Here is a 23,343-nt window from a genome sequence, read left to right as displayed (position 1 = left end):
GAGTAGGAGAATTTAGAAGAGCAGGCTAGAAAAACCCTATATTGCCATGAACAGAACATTAAGAGTAATTCTGGTGAGAACTCAGAATAAGACCTCGGAACTGTGGAAGATAAGTTAGAGGTTACTTAAGTGCTCGTGACCAGAATATTGATAGAAATGTGGATAGTAAAGGCTCTTCTGAGAAATCTCAGATGTAAATGAGAAATACTCTATTGGGTACTGGAATAAATGGCATCCTTGTTAGAAAATAGCGAAGAATTTGGCTGCAGTGTATCTATGCGCCAGGGCTTTATGGAAGGTGGAATTTAAGAATGATAAGCTAGGATTTCTGGTAAAAGAAATATCTAAGCAGCAGAGTGCTCAAGATGCCATGTGATTACTTTCTGCTATTTACAAAGAGTTGTGGGAACAAAGGAATGACTTGAAGACAGAATTTATAATCAAAAGGGGAGCGGAGGATAAACATTTGGAAAATTTGAAGGCTGGCCATTTAAAGATCTTTTCAATTATTTTTTTCTATCTTATTTCTTAACTTATACATAATAGCTGGTAATAGTTTAATAGTTGATGTCTCTGCTAAGATGTAGATCATTTGTGTGTTGTCTTAATCATTTTACTATTTGATTATGGATCACATTTTTCTGCTTCTGACATGTCTTCTCACATGATACCAACTTTTTGTCTTAGTATATTTTCTATTACTGTAACAGAATACCTGAGACTAGATAATTTATCAAAGAGGTATATTTTGGCTCATGGTTGTGAAGGCCGGGAAGACCAAGATTAGGTGGTCTACTGAGAGCTTCATGCTGCTTCAACTCATAGTGGAAAGCAGAAAAGGGAGCGGGCACATATAAAAGATACATGTGGCCAGGGAACAAAGGAGGCTGACCCATTTCATAACAACCAGTTCTCAGGAGAACTAATCCAGTGTTACTATAAAGTCACTAATCCATCTTAAGGACCTAATTACCTCTTAAAATCACCACCTCCCAACACTGCCACAATTGTCCCACCTCAACATGGGTTTTCGATGGGGACAACCCATATTCAAACCATAGCACCATTCGAAAAAAGGCATGTTTACAGTATAAATATACCAATAAAAATTTTAGGTAGGTTTAATATCCAATGGGAAAAAAAACAACATTTTCTAACAAGGTTTCTTACATTTACCCATGAACTGGTTTCTAATTACGAATTAAACATAATTTAATCCAAACTGAAGTATCAAGCAACCAGTACATTTCTCAATTCTTAATGATGAATGAATAAACACCTGTTGAAAGAAACTAAAAACATGATAAAGAAAAGTGAAACTTGATAAACTAGACTTGATCAACAGTAAAAACTTTTGGCTCTATAAAAAGACTCCATTAAGGGGATAAAAACACTATAAACTAGAAGAATATATTTTCAAATCATGTATCTGACAAAGGCCAGAATATATAAAGAACTCCCAAACCTTAAATGATTTGCAATATTTAAGAGACATAAGAGTTATTTCACCAAAACTTACAGATGGCAAATATGCACATATAAAAAGATGCTTGAAATTATTAGCCACTTCAGAAATATAAATTAAAACTACAATAACACGTACCTATCAAAATAGCCAAAATAAAAATTAGCAGCATCGCCAAATACTGGTAAGGATTAGAAGAAACAGAATCACTTACACATTGCTGGTGGAACTGTAAAATCGTACAGTCCCTCTGGGAAAGAATTGGCACTTTCTTAATAAATTTACATGTGGGCGGCGCCTGTGGCTCAGTCGGTAAGGCGCCGGCCCCATATATGGAGGGTGGCGGGTTCAAACCTGGCCCCGGCCAAACTGCAACCAAAAAATAGCCGGGCATTGTGGCGGGCGCCTGTAGTCCCAGCTACTCGGGAGGCTGAGGCAAGAGAATGGCTTAAGCCCAGGAGTTGGAGGTTACTGTGAGCTGTGTGAGGCCAAGGCACTCTACCGAGGGCCATAAAGTGAGACTCTGTCTCTACAAAAATAAATAAATAAATTTACATGCAACTAAAATATGACCTGGCAATTATATTCCTGGACATTCGCCCTAGAAATCTGAAAACATATACTTGTACAAAACTCTGAACACTAATGTTTACAGCAATATTATTCAAAACAGCCCAAACTGGAAACAATTAAGCTAGGTCTCTCAAAGGGTGAATGGCTAAACAGTGGTATGTCCAAATCATGGAACGTGTGCAATAACAAGCAACAAATATTGATACACAACAACATGGATGAGTCTTCAAAGGTTAAGCCAAGTCAAAAAAGACAATCTCCAAAGGTTAAATACATTACAACATGTTTATATGACAGTCTTGAAGTGAAAAAATTTTTTAAAGGGATTATCAGTTATCAGGGGTTAACAAGGGATTAGGGATGAGAGGGAACTGGGGCAATGGGACAACATAAGGGATCCTTGTGGCGATCGAAATGTCAGGTATCTTTTGACTGTATCAATGTCAATATTCTGGTTGTGATAGTATACTACATAGTTTAAGATGTTATCATTGGAGGAATCCAAATAAAGGATACACAAGATCTCTCTATATTATTCCTTTCAACTATAGCTAAGTCTATAATTATCTAAAAATAAAAAGTTTAATTTAAGAAATATCTGTCATGTTGTTCAGTAGGTCTAAGAAATACCAGGTCTATAAATTACAAGAAGGAACATTTTTTATTAAAAAACTCTAACCAATTTTAGGTTTACTATCCATTATTGTTTCCTATACTAGAAATAAAGACTTTGTTCATAAGGATTTTTTATTTCTTTTAATCATTCTATGTCTCATGTGAACAGAAAACCCTGAATCCACTGGGAGTGACTGGATAATATAGAAGTAACATGATCTCATCAGAAACCTGGGGGTGAAGAAAGGTTTCAATACTAGTTTGGGCTTAGGAGAGACCACTTCAAATAGAAGACAACTTAGGATGAACCTGCATTCTATGTCAATTTAAAGCTGATAAACAAGGACTAAAGACTAAAATCTTACTCTTATAGAACAGTGAACAAAAACAATTAAAAATGGGACTAAAGATTTCTATTCTTAAAAATCACAGTATTAACTCCAAATTTACAGCAGCCAATATATTAGAAAATACTACAGTAATCCTTTCTATAATGGACCAAGCAGATAAATGAAATTCAAGTATCTTTAAGAAAAATATAAACACAGAAAGAACAGTCTTTTCAACAAATGGTAGTAGGATAATTAGATTTCCATATCCAAAAGAACAAATCTGGACTCTTCCTTCACATTATGGACAAAACCTAACTCCAAATGCATCAACGACCAAAATGTAAAAGCTAAAACCATAAAATTCTTGGGGCAAAACAGAGTAAATCTTCATGACCCTTAGATATGACACTAAAAGCACAGCAACAAAAGAAAAAATATATAAATTAGACTTTATCAAAATTAAAAACTTCTGTGCATCAAAAGATACTATCAAATGAAAGAAAAGACAACCCTCCTAATGGTAGAAAATATTGCAAATCATCCATCTGATAAGAGATTAATTTCCAGAATATATAAAGAACTCCTCCAACTCAAAAACAACAAAAAGACAAGCAACCCAATTCAAATATAGGTGAAAAACCTGAATAGACATTTCTCCAAAGAAATATACAAATGACTAATAATGAAAAGTTCAACATCATTAATCATTAGGGAAACATAATTCAAAATCACAATCAGATGCCACTTCCCACCTGTTATAATTTTTGAAAAAAGAAAACAAAAATTACAAGTGTTGGCAAGGATGTGGAGAAATTCATGCCATGCTAAAAGGAATGTTAAATGCCACCCCCACTGTGGAAAGCAGTTTGGTGACTCCTCAAATAGTTAAACAAAGAATCATCATCTGACCCCAAAATTCCATTCTTAAGATTCTCAAAAGAACTGAAAACAGGGACTTAAACAGATAGTTATAAACCAATGTTCATTGTAGCATTATTTGCAATAGCTAAAAATGCAAACGATGGAAGAATGGATAAAAAAATATGTGGTCTATACATACAAGAGTATATTATTCAGTCATAAATGGGAATGAACTTCTGATAACATGTTACAACAGAAATGAACCTTGAAAATATTATACTGGGTAAAATAAGCCAGACACAAAAGGACAAATAATATAGGCTTGCACTTATGTGAAATATCTAGAAAATGCAAATTCACTGAGAGGGGAAGTATCATAGATTAGAGGTGATGAGAGGTGGAAGGAAAGGGGAAATAGGGCCTTACTGTTTAATGGGTACAGAGTTTGTGTTTGGGGTAATACAAAAAATTGGGAAATAGAAAGTGATGATGGTTGAATAGCATTATCAATGTAATTAATGTCAATGAATTGTAAACTTAAAAACGGTTAATATTGTAAATTTTATGTTATATATATTTTACCACAATCTTTAAAAAAAGGGGGGAAGAGCTTTTAGAAAAATCAGTCCTTGGCCTGTGAAACCAGGTAATATACTAGGGCAGTGGTTCTCAACCTGTGGGTAGCGACCCACAGGAACTGTATTAAAGGGCTGTAACATTAGGGAGGTTGAGAACCACTGATCTAGAGGAACATTTCAACAGCCAATTGCACAGGATCACCACAGAAAACAATTATGCTTATTTATAAACAAACATTACCAAATACATGAGGAAATGATCCACTGTGAACAATTCATAAAACCTAATAGAAGAATCAGAGCTTCAAGCACTTCAGATCATACAATGGCCTAAAAGACAACATGTATTTGAAAATCTAATACAATCTTCCTTTCTCTAGCTTAGTTTTCCATCAGAGGCAGTCTCTGCTTGAGAGTTTACCTTTTGGTTATAACAGTGGTAGTATGCTCTGCAATACACTGGGAAGTTCCACAAAATGAAGTAACAATAATACTCTTACCTCATTAATACCAATGTTTCCCTTGTTCTCTCTGTCCTAGTCATATACAGCCTTTTACTCTAACTATGTGACCATGTGTTTATAGTTACTTTTAATAGCTTATAACTCTTCACCAAAATCAATTATTCCCTTCTATTCTTAGTTATTCTCACTTATTCATAAGACTTTAAAGGGATTTTACCAAATTGAAAATGAACCTCTGAGTTCCTGAATGGAATGGCAATAAATGTATATGTTAGCACATTAACACAGATTACCTTTATCCAAGTCATATTATATAGTTAAATAAAATTTATCATGTCTATTCCTAAGAATTTTATGGTTATTGTCATTGTAAATGAATTTTTTTTCACATTTCTTTTTTTTTTAAGTAGTACGATAAATATAAAAGTGCAATCACTTTGTCAAATTATATTATTTATAGTAGATATTTACTGGATTCTCTGGAGTTTTCATCACAGTCAAAAATAAAAATGATACTGTCTTTTATTTTGCAATTTTATACTAGACATTTTATTTTTTCCTTATAGTATGCTAGACTTTCCAAACTATTTTAGTAGGAGAAATATTTATCACATTTTTGTTTTAATGGAATGGGTTGCTACATTTCTTTTATAGTTATGATGTTTAGTTGTTGGACGTACTGAATAGTCTTTAAAATTATTTCTACTTTAATGATTTTTTTAATGGCTGTGGTTTTATAAAAATGCTTTTTCAACATATAATGATAAAATAGTGTGATTTAAATTTTTTTTTTAATTTAAAAGGAAATCTATTGATTTCCTGATGTAGATACATCTTTCTTTTACTGGAATAAATTATATTTGTTATAGTAATTACCAGCAATTATTTATTTTTAAATGTAAGTGTTACTTATTTTTTTCTCACTTTTGTTTTTCTATCTCCTGTTTTCTTCACATTCTCCCAAAGGCTGTGTTACGTCTGTGATGCTATACTTTCTGAATTTTTGAATACCTGAAGTTTTCATAATTTCCCTGTCTCTACCTCCACATACTTGAATGATGGTTTACCAAAACAATTATACAATGATATCAAACTATGGCATTATTTGATTCAAAGAAGCATATGTGAACTTTCATTAATTAATTGTATAATTTAAGGTGATAAAGTTAGGACAAAATATATAGATATTAATATAAACATTTAACTTTTAGAAAACATAGAAACATTTTCTTTATAGATCACTAAATTTAAGAGAGCCACAAAGTGGTCTTTTCACAAAAATTTCACAGAACCTAGTCTTGTAAGTATCAGAAAAATAACACTTTTCACATCATAAATCTGAACTGATTAAATCATAAAATTCAAAGCTATCACATATCCTCAAGGGGAAAACTTGGCCTGAGAAAATTCATTTGTTATTACTATTTCTGTGAAATATTTATCTAGTGGCCCACATAAATATTCACATCAGTTATTTAAAAAGACAAATTAGGGGCTTGGTGCCTGTGGCTCAGTGGTTAGGGAGCTAGCCACATACAATGCAGCTGGCGAGTTCGAACCTGGCCCAGGCCTGCTACACAACAATGACAACTACAACAACAACAACAAAAAAAAAATAACCGGGAGTTTGGCAGGCACCCTAGTCCCAGCTACTTGGGAGGCTGAGGTAAGAAAATCGCTTGAGCCCAAGAGTTTGAAGTTGCTGTGAGCTGTAACGTCACAGCACTCTACCAGGGGTGACATAGTGAGACTCTGTCTCTACAAAAAAAGTGGCTCAAGCCTGTAATTCTAACACTGTAGGAGACCAAGGTGGGTGGATTGCCTGAGCTCAGGAGTTTGAGACCAGCCTGAGCCAGAGCGAGACCCCTTTTCCAAAAAAATAGATGGGTGATGTGGCAGTTGCCTGTAGTCCCAGCTACTTGGGAAAATGAGGCAAGAAGATCACTTGAGCCCAGAGTTTCAGGTTGCTGTGAGCTATGGCGTCATGGCACTCTCTAGAGGGTGACAAAGTGAGACTCTATCTCAAAAAAAAAAAGAAAGAAAGAAAGAAAAGACAAATTATAACAGGCAATGCCCTTTATTACAAATGCTTTTAAAACTAAGTACCAAGTTCACTTTTTAAAAAATCCTAATTGTTGGGTGGCGCCCATGGCTCAGTCGGTAGGGCGCCGGCCCCATATACCGAGGGTGGCAGGTTCAAACCCGGCCCCGGCCAAACTGCAACCAAAAAATAGCCGGGCGTTGTGGCGGGTGCCTGTAGTCCCAGCTACTCGGGAGGCTGAGGCAAGAGAATCGCTTAAGCCCAGGAGTTGGAGGTTGCTGTGAGCTGTGTGAGGCCACGGCACTCTACCGAGGGCCATAAAGTGAGACTCCGTCTCTACAAAAAAAATAAATAAATAAATAAAAATCCTAATTGTTATGTCTATGAGGAAACTTTAATAATATTAAAAATAAGCCATGAGCTAAATATAAAGTATATGCCCAATTATTTATTAAGAATTAAAGAAAAAACTGTAATGATAAAAACATTAATGACATCATTCCATAAGTATATTTTCTTTTAATATAAAATTTACTGTTACCCTGGAATAATTTCCCAGCAGTATGAAAAACATACTGCTTCTCTACAAAAAGAGTTCTTTCCATATAGAATTAAAGGCATTGTTTTTATAACAATTCTGAATGATAAACAATGTATGTAAAAACAACTGAGAGTAAATAATAGCATAAGCCTCTGGGACTGGGCAGGTTGTTTCACGTCTGTAATCTCAGTACTTTGGGAGGCCGAGGTGGGAGGATCATTTGAGGCCAGGAGTTTGAGACCAGCCTAGGCAACATACCAAGGTACTGTCTCCACAAAAAATAATAATTAAAAAAATTACCAACACTTTGATAAGCTGAGGTGGGAGGATTACTTGAGCCCAGCCTGGGTAACAGAGTGAGACCAAATCTCTTTAAAAAAAGAAGAAGAAAGAAAAGTAGGGGGAAAGGCCTAAAAATCATTATTGACATAACTAAATACCTAGAAAATCAGCAGAACTTTCACATGTTTGGGTTTAATATAATCTCTAAAAAGCAACAGTTATGCAAAAGTTTAGGATGCAATAGTTTGTGATTTTGCTAAAGCACAAATTGGATGCCTGCCTCTACTAAGGACAGTATGTGGAAATGAGTCATTTATCTAGTACTGCGATCAAGTAGAATCTTGTAAAGTAACAGAAAATGGTAGTGCTGCTGTCAAAAGTGAACAACTGAAGATATCTAAGAAAATGGTGGTTCTAGAATACAAAATAAATTTTGGATAAATTGTTTTTTGTTTACTGTCAAATTTGGAAGCTACGTGGATCTGTAACACGTATTAGTCTCAAGATGCACTTTCTAGAACTGGCAAAAACTGTCAGAATCAACTTAAACAAGGGCTTGCAGCAATCCAGGCAACATATATTGAAGAATAATGGCTGAATCTCATTAGTAACAGCAAGCTTTGTGGCACTTTAACTTGCTCCATGCCTGTTCCCTTCTTTCCAGCTCTGCATTGGCCTCAAAAACCAACAACCTACTACCAATGGTGAAAACCATCAGCCTGGTAACCACAGAAAGAAGCAAAATAAGCCTGTAGCTCCTTAAAATCTTTATTCCCAAAGAATTGTCATTATTTGACCTGTCTGAGACTTCCCAGGAAGATTCCACTCATAAGGCTATTTTTATTGATCTCACCCGGACTTGTTCAGTGTGAAAAGTCCCTTGGCAACGACTAGAAGGCTCTTAAGAAAATTTCTTTGTAATCATGAGCTGACCACTAAGGAAACCAAGCAGAGACCTTAGTGGCCATACACAATAAAGAGTGTGTACTCTGGAGAATCAGTTCACAGAAGACACTAAAAAAAATAAATAACAAAAACATACACCACGGAGGATGAGGTGAATCTGATTTCTAGAGATGCCACATTTTACAGCCTAAAACATCCAGTCCTCAAAAAGAAATTATGAGACTTACAAAGAAACAAGTATAGCCTACACACAGGGGGTTCAAGAAGCAAGAAATGAACACATATTTAATAACAGCTTCTCTGAGGAAGCTCATATGCTGAATATACTAAGCAACTTTAAATCAGCTTTTTAAAATATGTGCACAAAACAAAACATGACAGAACTTAAGGTAAATACGAGAATAATGTCTCTAACAAAAATATCAACAAAGAAATTAAAATTTTTTAAAAAATCAAATACTGGATTTGAAAAATGTAAGTAAAATAAAAAATTCAATAGAGAGGCTCAATAAAAAAATCTGTGAACTTAAAGATAAATTAATTAAGATTATACAATCAGAGAAACAGAAAAATAATGAATAAAGCTGAACAGAGTCTCAGATAACCTGCTGGATGCCATTAGGCATAGTAACGTATGCATAAGGAGAGTCCCAAAAGGAGAGAGAAAAAGGAAGAGTATTTGAAAAAATAATGCTGAGTGATCTGATCCTAAGCTATATAGTAAATTTGAAGTTAGAGATGGGCTAGTTTCTTTGATCATATTCCTCTCACTCTTCCCTATACCTAAAATCATTTAAGAGAGTGGAAAAGTTAAAGACTGCCTTAAACAAAGGACAACACAGTGAAAAGAAAACCTATTTCTTTCATTTATCAACATATTTTTCTCCTCCTTTGCATACTAGAGAGTTCCATTATTGTACATGGCTAACCATTTAAACAAAAGCTTCCATCTTATTACAGACTTTTTGCTGAATTTTCTCTCACCTAAAACCAAATGTCCTGATTAACAAAGGCTATCAATGTCTAATGGATGGTGTAAACCCACTACAAAAACAAATACCTGAATAATGCCTGGTAAATTACTATTAGGAATTTTATCCTACTATATGATAACTGAGAAGAAGAAATATGTTTGGCAGTATCATTCAGTAGAGCTACGAAGTCACCAATGAATCACGGCATATGTAAGAGTATATCTAGAGTACGAAAGTATATTTAGATTTAACTGGTATACTGCAAGACAATCTCATTTGTGCTACAAAAAATTTTTTTTCTTAATATATACTTCATCTCGCTTACTTAATTATTGTGTTAAGACATTTATACTCTATACTAATAGATAAAACATGTACTCCTGCATTATGCAGCATAGGTGTGATCCCACCATTCACCCTCCCTCGATCTGACGTTCTCTCTCCCCTCCCTCCTTCATCTTGGGCCATAGTTGTGACCTATTCTTCATATGAAAGTGTGAGTAATTATAAATTGATTTCATTGGATATTTTTTCTTCTATTCTTCTTTTTTTTTTTTTTCTTTTGAGAGAGAGCCTCAAGCTGTCCCCTGGGTTAGAGTGCCGTGGCATCACATCTCACAGCAACCTTCAACTCCTGGGCTCAAGCGGGTCTTCTGCCTCTGCCTCCCAAGTAGCTGGGACCACAGGCACCCACCACAATGCCTGGCTGTTTTTGGTTGCAGCCATCATTGTTGTTTGGTAGGCCTGGGCTGGATTCGAACCCGCCAGCTCAGGTGTATGTGGCTGGTGCCTTAGCCACTTGAGCCATAGGTGCCAAGCCTTTTCTTCAATTCTTGAGATACTTTACTAAGTAGGATACGCTCCGGCTCCATCCATGGAAATGTAAAAGAGGTGAAGATCATTAATTAAATTATTTTCAAAAGAAGCTCAAACCATCATTAAGTATATTCTTTTTTAACTTTTTTTTAATCAACATAATTTAAGTGTGCTGTGGAAGTTTATAGGTTCAAGTGTGGCATGAGATAAAAAAAAGGTTGAAGAACACTGATCTAGAGAAATTTCAGGAAAACACAAATTGGAGAATACGCCATTGCTATGATTTATACATGTTTTGTTTGGGCCTGCCAAGCCTCATGTTGAAATTTCATCTCCCGTGTTGGAGATGGAGCCTGGCGGAAAGTGAATGCATAGTGGAGATCCCTCAGGATTTGGTCTGATAGCATTCTCACAGGAATGACTGAGTTCTCACTCTTGGTTCCTATGAGAACTGGTTATTGAAATGAGCCTAGCACTTCCTTCACTCTCTTGCTTCCTCTCTAGCCATATGATGTGCACATGGGCTCCCCTTCCCTTCCCATCATGAGCAGAAGCTTTTTGAGGCCCTCATCAGAAGTAGATGTTGGCACCATGCTTCCTGAACACCATGCAGAATTGTGAGCCAAACACACTTCTTTACAGCAACACAAATGGACTGAGATACCCCTCTTGTACAAAAGTGAATGGCTAAGTTCACTAACTAGTTAAGTAACCTTAAATACTACTCACTAACCTCCTAGCAAGTGCATTTAAATACATGCCAGGCACTTTAGGTACATTGTATCTCAGTGAATCAATCTTAAGAGGTTAGTATTATTGCCATTACCAAAAAATCTTATAGTTTTGTTATTTGAAATAGTTGAAAGGTCTATTATATACTATACTGATGATAACTAGTTTTTCTTGATAACGTGGGAGAAATTTCAGGTATTTACAATGTCACTTATTGCCATAGAATACTATAGATGTAAAAAATTAAGCAATTAATGAATTATGATGTGAGTACCTTTTTAAAAAAAAATGTGCATTTCAATGTGTTATTAAAAAATCTAGACTGCAGGCGGCGCCTGTGGCTCAAGGAGTAGGGCGCCGGTCCCATATGCCGGAGGTGAAGGGTTCAAACCCAGCCCCGGCCAAAAACCAAAAAAAAAAAAAAAAAAAACAGAAAAAAATCTAGACTGGTAAACAGGCAAGAACAAATAAGAGCTTCCTTGTCTGGTTTTTGCAGATATATTAATTAGAGTTACTTAAACGTGGCCTGATGATGTCTTCAATGATTGAGGAAACATACCTGGATTGAATTCTGCAACAGGTTGAGGACACTAATGGGAAAAAACAGTAAATTCCAAATAAAAGTCTCTAGAACTCCGAAAAGAAATGCACCAATGTTGGTTTCTTAGTTTTGACTAATGCACCACAGTCATACACAAGATGTTAACAATGGAGGAAATTAAGGTAGGAGTATACAGGAATTCTCTGTACTATCTTCACAATTTTTTCTTTTCTTTTCTTTTTTTTTTTTGAGACAGAGTCTTACCATGTTACCCTCGGTAGACTGCCATGACGTCACAGCTCACAGCAACCTCAAACTCTTGGGCTTAAGTGATTCTCTTGCCTCAGCCTCCCAAGTAGCTGGGGCTACAGGCACCCACCACAACGCCCGGCTATTTTGTTGTTGTTGCTGCTGTTGCAGTTGTCATTGTTGTTTAGTTGGCCCAGGCCGGGCTCGAACCTCGGTGCATGTGACTGGTGCCGCTGTGCTGTGGACACCAAGCCTATCTTCACAATTTTTCTGTAAGTCTAAAATTAGTCTAAAATAAAAAGCTTATTTTAAAAAAACCAATTAAACACAGGAGGAAATAAAATCACATGAGTAAGGTCTGGGCACCATGGCTCATGCCTATAATCCTAACACTCTGGGAGGATGAGGCAGGTAGATCACTTGAGCTCAGGAGCTCCAGACCAGCCTGAGTAAGTCTGTAAAAATAGCAGGGCACTGTGGCTGGCACCTGTAATCCCAACTACTCAGGAGACTGAGGCAAGAGAATCAATCACTTGAGTGCAAGAGTTTGAGGCTGCTGTGAGCTCTACTGAGGGTGACAAAGTGAGACTCTGTCTCCAAGTAATCACAAGAGAAACACACAATAGAAACAGAGGTATGATGATAGAGACACTATATAAATACAGACTTACAATGATCAAAAGATAAAGAGATAACACTGAAAATTTTGATGAAGAACTAGAAACGAATAGTGTCTAACTGCAGATTGTTTTTAAGGTGAAAGGGGAAAATCAGTATCCATATAGCAAATTGAGGACATCAAAATGAAAGTAACTAATGAGTGACAGATGAACACTATGTACCTCCACCTCTGAGACCTCAAAAAGAAAGCAACATACACTGTGTAGCATTCAGCATTAGACTGGGGATCTAATCATGGAAATATCAAACAAACCCAAAATTGGGACCATTTTGTTTTTTGGTTTTTTTTTTGTAGAGACAGAGTCTCACTTTATGGAACTCGGTAGAGTGCCGTGGCCTCACACAGCTCACAGCAACCTCCAACTCCTGGGCTTAAGCGATTCTCTTGCCTCAGCCACCCGAGTAGCTAGGACTACAGGCGCCCGCTACAACGCCCAGCTATTTTTTGGTTGCAGTTTGGCCGGGGCCGGGTTTGAACCTGCCACCCTCGGTATATGGGGCCGGTGCCTTACCGACTGAGCCACAGGCGCCACCCGGGACCATTCTGTTTTTTAAGAGAAAGAAATTTATTCTTTGAAAGTATCTAGAAAGGCTGAAAAAATGTTTTGAATTAAATGAGATTAGAAAAGACACAACAATTAATGTAGTATCTTATCCTGGACTAGATCCAGGAAAGGAAGGATAACAATTCTACAAAGGACATTACTGTGTAAATTAATGAAATTGGAAAATAGATGCTAGATTGGATAAAAGTACAGTTATCAGTGTTAAATTGCCTGAAGATAACAGGACTGGGATTATGGAAAAGAATTTGCTTTACCCTCAAAAAATATACGTCAAACCATTTAGGAGTAAAAGAGCATGATGTATTTAACTTACTCTCAAAATGACTTTTTAAAAAGTGAGAGGCAGTTAGAGAGGGAGAAGGCAGAGCCACTTATTTATGTACAGAAAAGGGATGATAAAGCAAATGCAGTAAAACTAAGTAATTGTATAAAGTTATATGTAGTTCTTTTTACTATTGTTACAACCTTGCAATAAGTCTAACATTATTTCCAAATTAAAAAACAAATAGAACAGGGGCGGCGCCTGTGGCTCAAAGGAGTAGGGCGCTGGCCCCATATACTGGAGGTGGTGGGTTCTAACCCGGCCCCAGCCAAAAATTGCAAAAAAAAAAAATGGTGAGACTCTGGCTAAAAAAAAAAGAAATACTACAAATAGAAGTTCTAGAACTAGAAAAAAATATACAAAAACTAAAATTAAGAACTAAATACAGTTAAGAGTAGATTAGTAATAGCAATGTCTTGTGAGTTTAAAATAAAAATAGATGAAAGGAATTTAAAGCACTTGCAATGGCCAAGAGGAGGGTAAAAATACAATTATTATCAAGTTTGATAAGCTAAGGATTGATGTTTTAATCTTTTGGGTAACCACTGGAAAAAAAAAAATCACACCTAAGTTAATAGGGGTAAATAAGAAATAACACAAAATGTTTTGATCAATGCAAAAAAAAAAAGCAGCACAGAACTGGTTAGGACAAATAGAAAGTACACAGCAATGTATTGTATTTAAACTCAAATACACTAATGACTGAATTAACATAGATGAAAGTATTTCTTAAGAGAAAAAAACCTGTCTGAAAGAATAAACATAAAACTCAACTATATGCTATTCACAGCATAAGCATATAGAAATACTGAAAGTAAAAGAATGAAATAAATCACACTTTGCCAGCACTAATTAAAAAAAAGCTAGAGTAGATATAGTAATATGAGACAGAGTCAGCTTTCAAAAAAGGTATTATTAGAAATGCAGAGGGACATTTCACAACAATAAAAGTCAACTCACCAGGAAAATATAACAATCCTAAATGTGAATGTTTAATACCTAAGTAAGATAGCTTCCAAATGTAGTAGAACCTCTGTAAGTTGACCACCCAAGAGACCATAACAAACTGGTCAACATACAAAGGTAGTCAAGATAACGAGCCAGGACTATTGTACTGATAACATACATGTGATGCATGCCTATGAAAATTAGGTCAAATGAAGGAAGTGGGCAAGGTAGGGAGGTGGTCAATTACGAAGGTTGGTTCTGTTATATATAAAGTAAAAGCTGTTAGGAACCACCAGGGAAATAGATAAATCCCTAGGCATGCACAGGTAGTATTTTATCACACCTTTCTCAGCAAATGAATTTTTTTTTTTTTGTAGAGACAGAGTCTTACTTTATCGCCCTTGGTAGAGTGCCATGGCGTCACACAGGTCACAGCAACCTCCAACTCCTGGGCTTAGGCGATTCTCTTGCCTCAGCCTCCTGAGTAACTGGGACTACAGGCACCCGCCACAATGCCCAGCTATTTTTTTTGTTGCAGTTTGGCCAGCGCCTGGTTTGAACCCGCCACCCTCGGTATATGGGGCTGGCGACCTACCCACTGAGCCACAAGCACTGCCCGACGGCGAATAATTTTTTTAAAATAAGAATATGAAATATTTGAGGACCATCATGAACAAAACTGACATACACTATACCCAATAACTACAAGATTAACATTATTTTCAGGCACATCTAAACATCCACCAAAACTGACTATATAAGGAACCGTAAAGCAAATCTCAATAAATCTCAAAAGAAGAAAATAATACAAAATAGATCGTCTGATAATAGTATAATTAAGCTAGAATTCAATAATAAGTGTGACATAGTAAGAATATACGCACCCTCCATAGTTGATCAACTCCACCTCCCTACATTGACCTCCTCCCAAAGGTGACCTAATTTTCATAGACCAGATACATACCACTACAGGTACGTATTGGTATAGCAGGCCTATACCAACAGGCCTTATGTTGACCACCTCTGTATGTTAACCAGTTTGTTACTATCTCTTGGTCAAAAAACCATTTTAGCACATTATTCTTCAATATTTTCTACCAAAAGCTTATATATGGTATTATGTACTTTAAAACCTAGAAGTATCCATGTTTTAAAATTTAACCAAAAAATCCACACTTCAGAAACTTTATTTTAACGGCTGTAAAAATTCAACTTATATTTCACATTCTGTAAAACCTTTGTGGATTGACTATTCTTATTTTTACAGGTTCCCTCACAAGAGAGTGCCTAGGACTTTTAATATTGAAAAAAGTATTTATTGAAAAAATGAATTTAGATTTGGAAGGTTTTTAATAAGTACATGAAGAGGCATATTACTCTCATAAATTACAAATAAATTTTTTCTTCACAAACTTTCCCTTTACCTGAATGTTCCTGCTAAGTATTCAAATGCTACTATGTCTCAGTAAAGATGACTGCTTATAGAAATGTAAATTTTCTTTTTCTCTAAGTTAAATAAACCATTTAATAATAACTTAAAGTATTACAGCCATTAATTCAAATCCCTAAAAGAACTTCTATTTCTAAAATATCACACACAATAAATGCAGCATAAATGTAGCATAGTCACTTACCACTTGATCTGTTTTTACGACTTGATTTCCCACCAGTAAGAAGCATCTTGAGACTATTCCGAAACATGATTATGCTATTCTAGCACACAACTCTACAAGAAAATAAAGGAAAATATTTTTAAGAAAACTTGATTTTCTATCCAAAAAACTACTAAGAATTTAAAATACACCACAAAGAATTAACTGCTTAAATATATAGTATAAAATTATATCTATATGATAAAAAGTTCATTTAACATTCAAATTGGTCCTTAAAAGTACATTATAATATTTTAACTATGCTAAGAAATAAAGGTAGATATTACTAAGGATACACAGAAATAGAAAATATCATTAGGCAGCCATACATATATACGGTCCACCTTTCCTTTGACTGTTATTTATATAATTTTCCCATATTCCTTACACATACACAAAGATTCTAGAAATGCATAGCACCTGCAGATTTTCCACTGGTCAAGCCATCTCACAAGACTAATGACAGACATGTGTTAGTGCCTGTCCTCTCTATGTCTCACTGCTATCAAAGAAGCTCTTCTGACAGTACTCTGGATTAGAGTCTTTCACCTTCTCAGAAATCTTTATCAAAAAATCATCTGGTTTTCTCTTTAATTCCAAACTTTAATTTTTCTCTCTACTGAATCATTTCAATCATAACATTAATGTATTTTAGAATGTCCTATCCATTTACAAACAAAGCCCTCCTCCATACTACCTCATGGTTCAATTATTGCTCCTATATCCTTGCTCTTCTTCAAAGCAAAATTGCCCCAAAATGCTATTAGTATTTGGTGTGTCCATTAGATTCAATACAGTGAATATGAAGTGGAACACAGTTCAACATAAAATATCCAAACCAAAGTACAGAGAAAGTTGAAAAATATGGGAAAGAGTATTAGATGAATATGGAACCTATGAAAAGTTCTGACATACGTATTATTGGAATGTCAAAAGAAAAGAAAAGCAAACACCAGGAAGAAGAAATATTCAAAGAGATACAAACAAAAATTTTCTAACATCACTGAGAAACATGAAGCCACTTTTTCTTTTTTCTTTTTTTTAATCTGAGACAGTGTCTCACTCTATTGACCAGGTTAGAGTGCCCAGGCATCAGTCTAGCTCACAATAACCTCAAACTCCTGGGTTCAAGCAATCCTCCTGCCTCGGCCTCCTGAGTAGTTTGGCTACAGGCACCCACAACAACACCTGGCTAATTCTTCTTTTTTTTTTTTTTTCTTTTTTAGTAGAGATAGGGTCTCACTTTTGCTCAGACTGGTCTTGAACTCCTGAGCTCAAACAACCGTCCTGCCTTGGCTTCCAGAGTGTTAGAAATACATGCATGAGCCACAATGCCCAGCCATGAAGCCACATCTTAAGCTTGTCAAACATGAGAAAATAAATACAAAGAAAAACACTAAACAAGTCATAACCAAAATGCTAAAAACCAAAGACAAAGAAAATCTTTAAAACAGCTAGACAACAAAATAAACACATTTAACACAGCAATGATCAATTGGGAGAAGAATCCCACCATCTCCCAACGTCACCATACACACAGTGCTTACTACAGAAAAATCCCAGAGTCCTCATAACCCTTAGGCCACTTTGGAGAGCTGCTAGAAATTCATGTAGCTCCACTGCCCCAAATCAGGAGCACAAAGTATGCATTTCCTACTCCAACCCCATGAGCCAAGCTGATGCTTCATGACACCATCTTGAGACAAGTACCATCTCTGGAGTACACTCTTCCTCTGGGGGCCAATAGCCACTGCACCTATTCAGCACTTGGGTTCCATCTTAATTCTACCATGCCCTCCCCAGTGGATGAACACCACAACCAAGCAGCACAGAGCCTGGGCCCAGATGAGCTGCGACTCTAATCCTGCACAACAGGGAAACCAACTCCTACCATTTTCATTTCTAACCAAAGAACAGTCTGCCATTCCTACGCAGGGTGACCCCACCTGTGGATCAGCCAAACTGCTGCATACCATATCCCACGCAGAAGAGATCCTCAAGCCTCTGGGCAGCTGACGTACTCCCAGGAGGTAGAGTAGGTATGCATCCATACCCAAGACCTGAAGACAACTCCCTATTCCTCCCAACAGCCTTGTACCCACAATCAAGGCCTCAGAAACAGCTGTTTGGGGCATCTCTGGAAGACACATCACTAAGTAGGCCAAGCACCTCCAAAGCTCATATTCCAGGCCTCAAAAGCACCCCAGTGAGACACTCTTGGCAGATGTGCCTGTGCACTTCGTGAACAACCTTGCACCCACATCTCAGGCCTCAGAAATAGCCCTATGGGCCACCCGCAGGTGGCTGGGCAGCTTTGTACCCTTCTCCTGAGCCTGAGAAACAGTCACATAGGCTACCCTCAGCAGACATGCCCCCATATCAGCCAAGAAGCCATATGGCTACATTCTGGCTACATCCCAGCCCCCAGCAGACATATCCCTAGGCCAGGTGAGCAGATGAGTTCCAGGTATGAGAAAAATGTCCATGGGGTGTCCTTGAGAAACATGCTCGTAGGTAGCCTAGTAGCCTTGCACTTGTTGCCCATGCCTTAGAAACAAGCCCTATTGGCCACCCAACCAGACACGTACTCAGGTCAACTGAAAAGCTATGAGACCATGTTTAGACCTGAGAAACAGGCCTATAGGCTTCTTCTGAAGGCATGCTCCCAGACTAGATGAAGAACCAGTTGCATATGCTCCTGGCCAGAGGGACAGCTGCAAGGTACACACAAGCCCCTCTGACTTGAGAAATAGCCCAACAAAGCCAACCCCAGCAAAGCTGCACAACTGCCACCACAAACACTCTCAGCCTAGCCCACTGAGATACTCTCAAACATCGCTAGCATGAATTATTGCTAAAGAAACTACACAGAAACTACACTACTAGGTCCATCTACAACCAAAGCCAACACATCCCACCAAACCAACACCCCAATACCTAATCATACTAAACCACAAAGTTGAAGAGGCAGCTTTTCCACCAGCTACACAGAAATCAATGTAGGTACACATCAAATATGAAAAAGCAAGGAAACATGACACCTCCAAAGAAACAAAAATTCTCTATCATCATATTCCTATCATAAGGAAATAAATGGAATCCCAGAAAAAATTAAAATAATAATCTTAAAGAAACTCAGTGAAATACAAGAGACTAGAGATAAACGATTCAATGAAAATTAGGAGAACAATTCATGATTTGAATGAGAAATTCAACAAAGAGGTATCATAAGAAAGATTCAAACAGAAATCCTCCACCTAAAGAAGTCAATAAATGAAATAAAAAATAAAACTGAGAGCTTCGACTATCGAGGAGACCAAGAAGAAGAATTCTAAATTGAAAACAAATCATCTGAAATAAAACAGGAAGGACCCCTCCAAAAAAAAAAATTGAGAAAGAAAAAGGATAAAAAATAATTAAGAAAGCCTACAGGATTTATGGGACATCATGAAAGGAACAAATATTCACATTATGGGCATTCTGGAAGGAGAAGAGAAGGAGGAAAGTATAGAAAACATATTTAATGAAGTAATAGCTGAAAACTTTCAAATCTTAGGAGAGAGATGAACATCCAGGTCTAGAAAGCTCCAGGTACAGATTCAACCCAACCAGGTTCTCTATTAGGCACATTACAGTCAAACTGTCAAAAGTCAAAGACAAGGAAAAAAACAAAGCAGCAAGAGGAAAGTGTGAAGTCACTCACAAGGGAATCTTTATTAGACTAACAGAAGATTTCTCAGTAGAAACCTTACAGACCAGTAGACAATGAGAAATATTCAAAGTACTAAAAGAAAATAACCACCAACTGAGAATACTATACCCAGCAAAGCCATCCTTCATTAATGAAAATCCTTCACAGACAAGCAAAAATACCAGTAGACCAGCCTTACAAGATATACTCAAGGGAGTCTTACATTTGGAAATGAAAAGATGATAACCACAATCATGAAAGCATGTGCAACAACTCATTGGTACAAGGTCTGACAATTAAGTTTGTGAACTTGGCTGCCATGTGCTTACACTGGCGGCACTGTACAAACAAGTTGGTAAAGTTTCATAACATTGGCTTATCAGTGTCTCATAGCTGTGTTCGTGTCAATGTGTGACAGTTTCTTGCTGAGTGGCATTCATTATTGTTGCGTTTTTGTGTGTCATCGTTTAAGAGCTTGAATTAGAGCAATAAACATTCATAAATTTCTTGTTAAACTTGGCAAGACTTGGAAGTGAAACCACAGACATGTTAGCCCAAGTGTATGGAGATAATTCTATGAAGAAAATGGCAGTGTAGAATTGGATTAACCCGTTTCCTGAGGCGAGAAAAAGCATCACTAATGAAGAAAGGTCAGGGTAGCTGGAAATGAGCAGAACTGAAGAAAACATCACAAAAATTTGTCGAACTGTGTGTCATCATCATGGCTGTGAGAAGCATAGCAGATCAAGTAAACATCAATAGAGAAATAGTTAAGAAAATCTTGGCCAACAATTCATGGCTCTTGTATCATAACAATGCACCAGATTATACAACATTGTTTGTGAGAGAGTTTTTAGCCAGTAAACAAATAACTGTATTGGAACATCCTCCTTTACTCACCTGACCTGACATTTTTCTTTACTGAAAGATAAAGGAAATATTGAAAGGAAAACATTTTGATGACATTCAGGACATCAAGGATAATACTATGATAGTTTGATGGCCATTCCAGGAAAAAAGTTCCAAAATTGCTTTAAAGGACAGACTAGGTACATAGCTTCCCAAGCAGAATGCTTTGAAAGTGACTGTGGTGATATTCTGCAATGAGATATGTATCACTTGTTCTACAATGAGTTCACAAACTTAAGCGTCAGAGTCAAATAGCTGATACACAAAGGAAGAGAAAGGATTCAAATCTTACCACTACAGAAAACCATCCAACTGCAAAATTAAATAATAAGAGAGGAAGTAAGGAACAAAGGATATACAAAAGAACCAGAAAATAATAAAATGAGAGGAGTCCTCACATATTAACAATAACCCTGAATGTAAATGGATTACATTTCCATTTAAAAGATAAAGACTGCTTAAATAGATTTTTCTTTTCAAAGACCAAAGTGTATGATGCCTATAAGAAAGTCATGTCACCTGTAAAGACATATTCACGCTGAAAATGAGATGGAAAAGACATTCTCTGAAAATGGAAAACAAAAGCAAGCAGGAGTAGCTGTATCAGACAAAACAGACTTCAAGTCAAAAGCTGTAGAAAGAGTCAAAAAAAGACATTATATAATAATATGGGGATTCATTCAGCAAGAGAATAAAACAATTACATATACAACCAATACCAGAGCACCCAGATATATAAGACAAATATTATTAGATCAAAAGGGAGAGAAAGACTGCATTACAAGAATTTTGGAGACTTCAACATACCACTCTCAGCACTAGACAGGTCATCTTTTTTTTTTTTTTTTTGTAGAGACAGAGTCTCACTTTATGGCCCTCAGTAGAGTGCCGTGGCATCACACAGCTCACAGCAACCTCCAACTCCTGGGCTTAAGCAATTCTCTTGCCTCAGCCTCCCAAGTAGCTGGGACTACAGGCACCCGCCACAACGCCCAGCTATTTTTTGGTTGCAGTTCAGCTGGGGCCGGGTTTGAACCCGCCACCCTCGGTATATGGGGCCGGTGCCTTACCGACTGAGCCACAGGCACCGCCCAAGACAGGTCATCTTGATAGAAAAATCAACAAAGAATCATTGAATTTAAGCTACACCAGAGACCAAATGCACTTTGTAGACATTTACAAAACAATTCACCCAACAGTTAACAGAATATACACTGTTTTCACTAGCACATGGAACATTCTCCAGGATTAATCATATGTTAGGACACAAAATAACACTCAAAATATTTTTAAAAATAGAAATCAAACAAAATATCTAATCACAATGGAATAAAACCAAAAATCAGTAACAAGAGGAACATCCAAAACAATACAAATATGTGAAAATTAAACAATATGCTCCTGAACAACCAAAGGGTGAAAGAAAAAATTAAGAATGACATTTTGAAATCCCTTGAAACAAATGAAAATCAAAACACAGGACCAAACATACCAAGACCTATAAGACACAGCAAAAGCAAAAGAGACAAGGTTTTAGCAATAAATGCCTATATCATAAAAACTAGAAAGATTTCAAATAAACAACCTAATGATGAATCTCAAAGAACTAGAAAAGCAAAAACAAGCCAAACGGAAAGTTAGTAGAAGGAAAGAAATAATAAAGATCAGAGAATAAATATAAAATGAAATTGAAACAAAAAAAAAGAAAAAAAAGAACAATGAAACAAAAAGTTACCTTTTGTAAAGATAAGTAAAATCAACAAACCATTAGCTTGACTAAGGAAAAAAAATGAGAGAGAGAAAACCCAAACAAATAAAATCAGCAGTGAAAACGGAAATACCTATACAAAGCATCATTAGAGACTACTACGAACAACTATATGTCAATTGATTTAAAAACCCAAGGAAAATGGATAAATTCCTGGCACATACAACCTACACAGATCAAACCAAAAAGAAACAGAAAACCTGAACAGACCAGTAATAAGTAACAGACCAAGAACAAGAATAAATGTGCAACTAGTTTTATAAAAATATCCAGAATTGCTAATAAAGCACCAAGAAAAAAAAAAGACCCTCACAGGGAGGACTCAGATCCTTCTTACAAGGTCACCCTTCTATATGCTATAGTTTCCTCTAATAGGATCTCCAGAATAACAATAGTCATTTTTGACATGTCCTACCTATACGTAGTATAGTCTTAGGCCTGTAGAACATTGCTATGGTGACTATACCCAAATGCCATTTTTCATCATAAATAGTCATGAGACATGTAAAAAAAATTAATCGCTTACTCTTAAAAAGGTAAAAAAATGTGATTTTCCTTTAAGAAAGCCTCTATTTTATAATATACCATTAAAATTTGGATGTTCTTTTCAGTAAACACTGATATGTAGTGTAGAATGGAACTACCAAAGAACTGTGTAGTAGCTATGATTATCTACAAATACTGTATTTTTTTCACTTGAATGTAGTATTTGTATATTTTAAGAAAACACTGTACCAAAAAATGTATATAAATGAAGGCCTCAAAGAAATAGTTGTAACTAGGTTTATGAGTTGAAGTGGCCAAAGACCAAAGTAACTGAAAACATTTCTAAATAT

At 36.3% G+C, this 23,343-nt stretch overlaps 1 protein-coding gene across 7 annotated transcripts in view; it reads right to left on the bottom strand.

Moving 5' to 3' along the window:
- The window catches only part of TANC2 (tetratricopeptide repeat, ankyrin repeat and coiled-coil containing 2), a 382,898-nt gene that overhangs the window by 338,640 nt on the left and 20,915 nt on the right, over positions 1–23,343 (bottom strand). For all 7 annotated transcript variants that reach the window (XM_053567902.1, XM_053567904.1, XM_053567905.1 and 4 more), the window contains exon 2: positions 16,122–16,213. In XM_053567902.1, coding sequence (XP_053423877.1) covers positions 16,122–16,188 — 67 coding nt within the window. In that variant the 5' untranslated portion in view covers positions 16,189–16,213. The remainder of the gene's footprint in view (positions 1–16,121; positions 16,214–23,343) is intronic.

Source organism: Nycticebus coucang, chromosome 18 (genome assembly GCF_027406575.1).
Source record: "Nycticebus coucang isolate mNycCou1 chromosome 18, mNycCou1.pri, whole genome shotgun sequence".
NCBI lineage: Eukaryota > Metazoa > Chordata > Mammalia > Primates > Lorisidae > Nycticebus > Nycticebus coucang.
The sequence above is the reverse complement of the archived record's forward strand: the minus strand, read 5'-3'. Positions and strand labels throughout refer to the sequence as shown.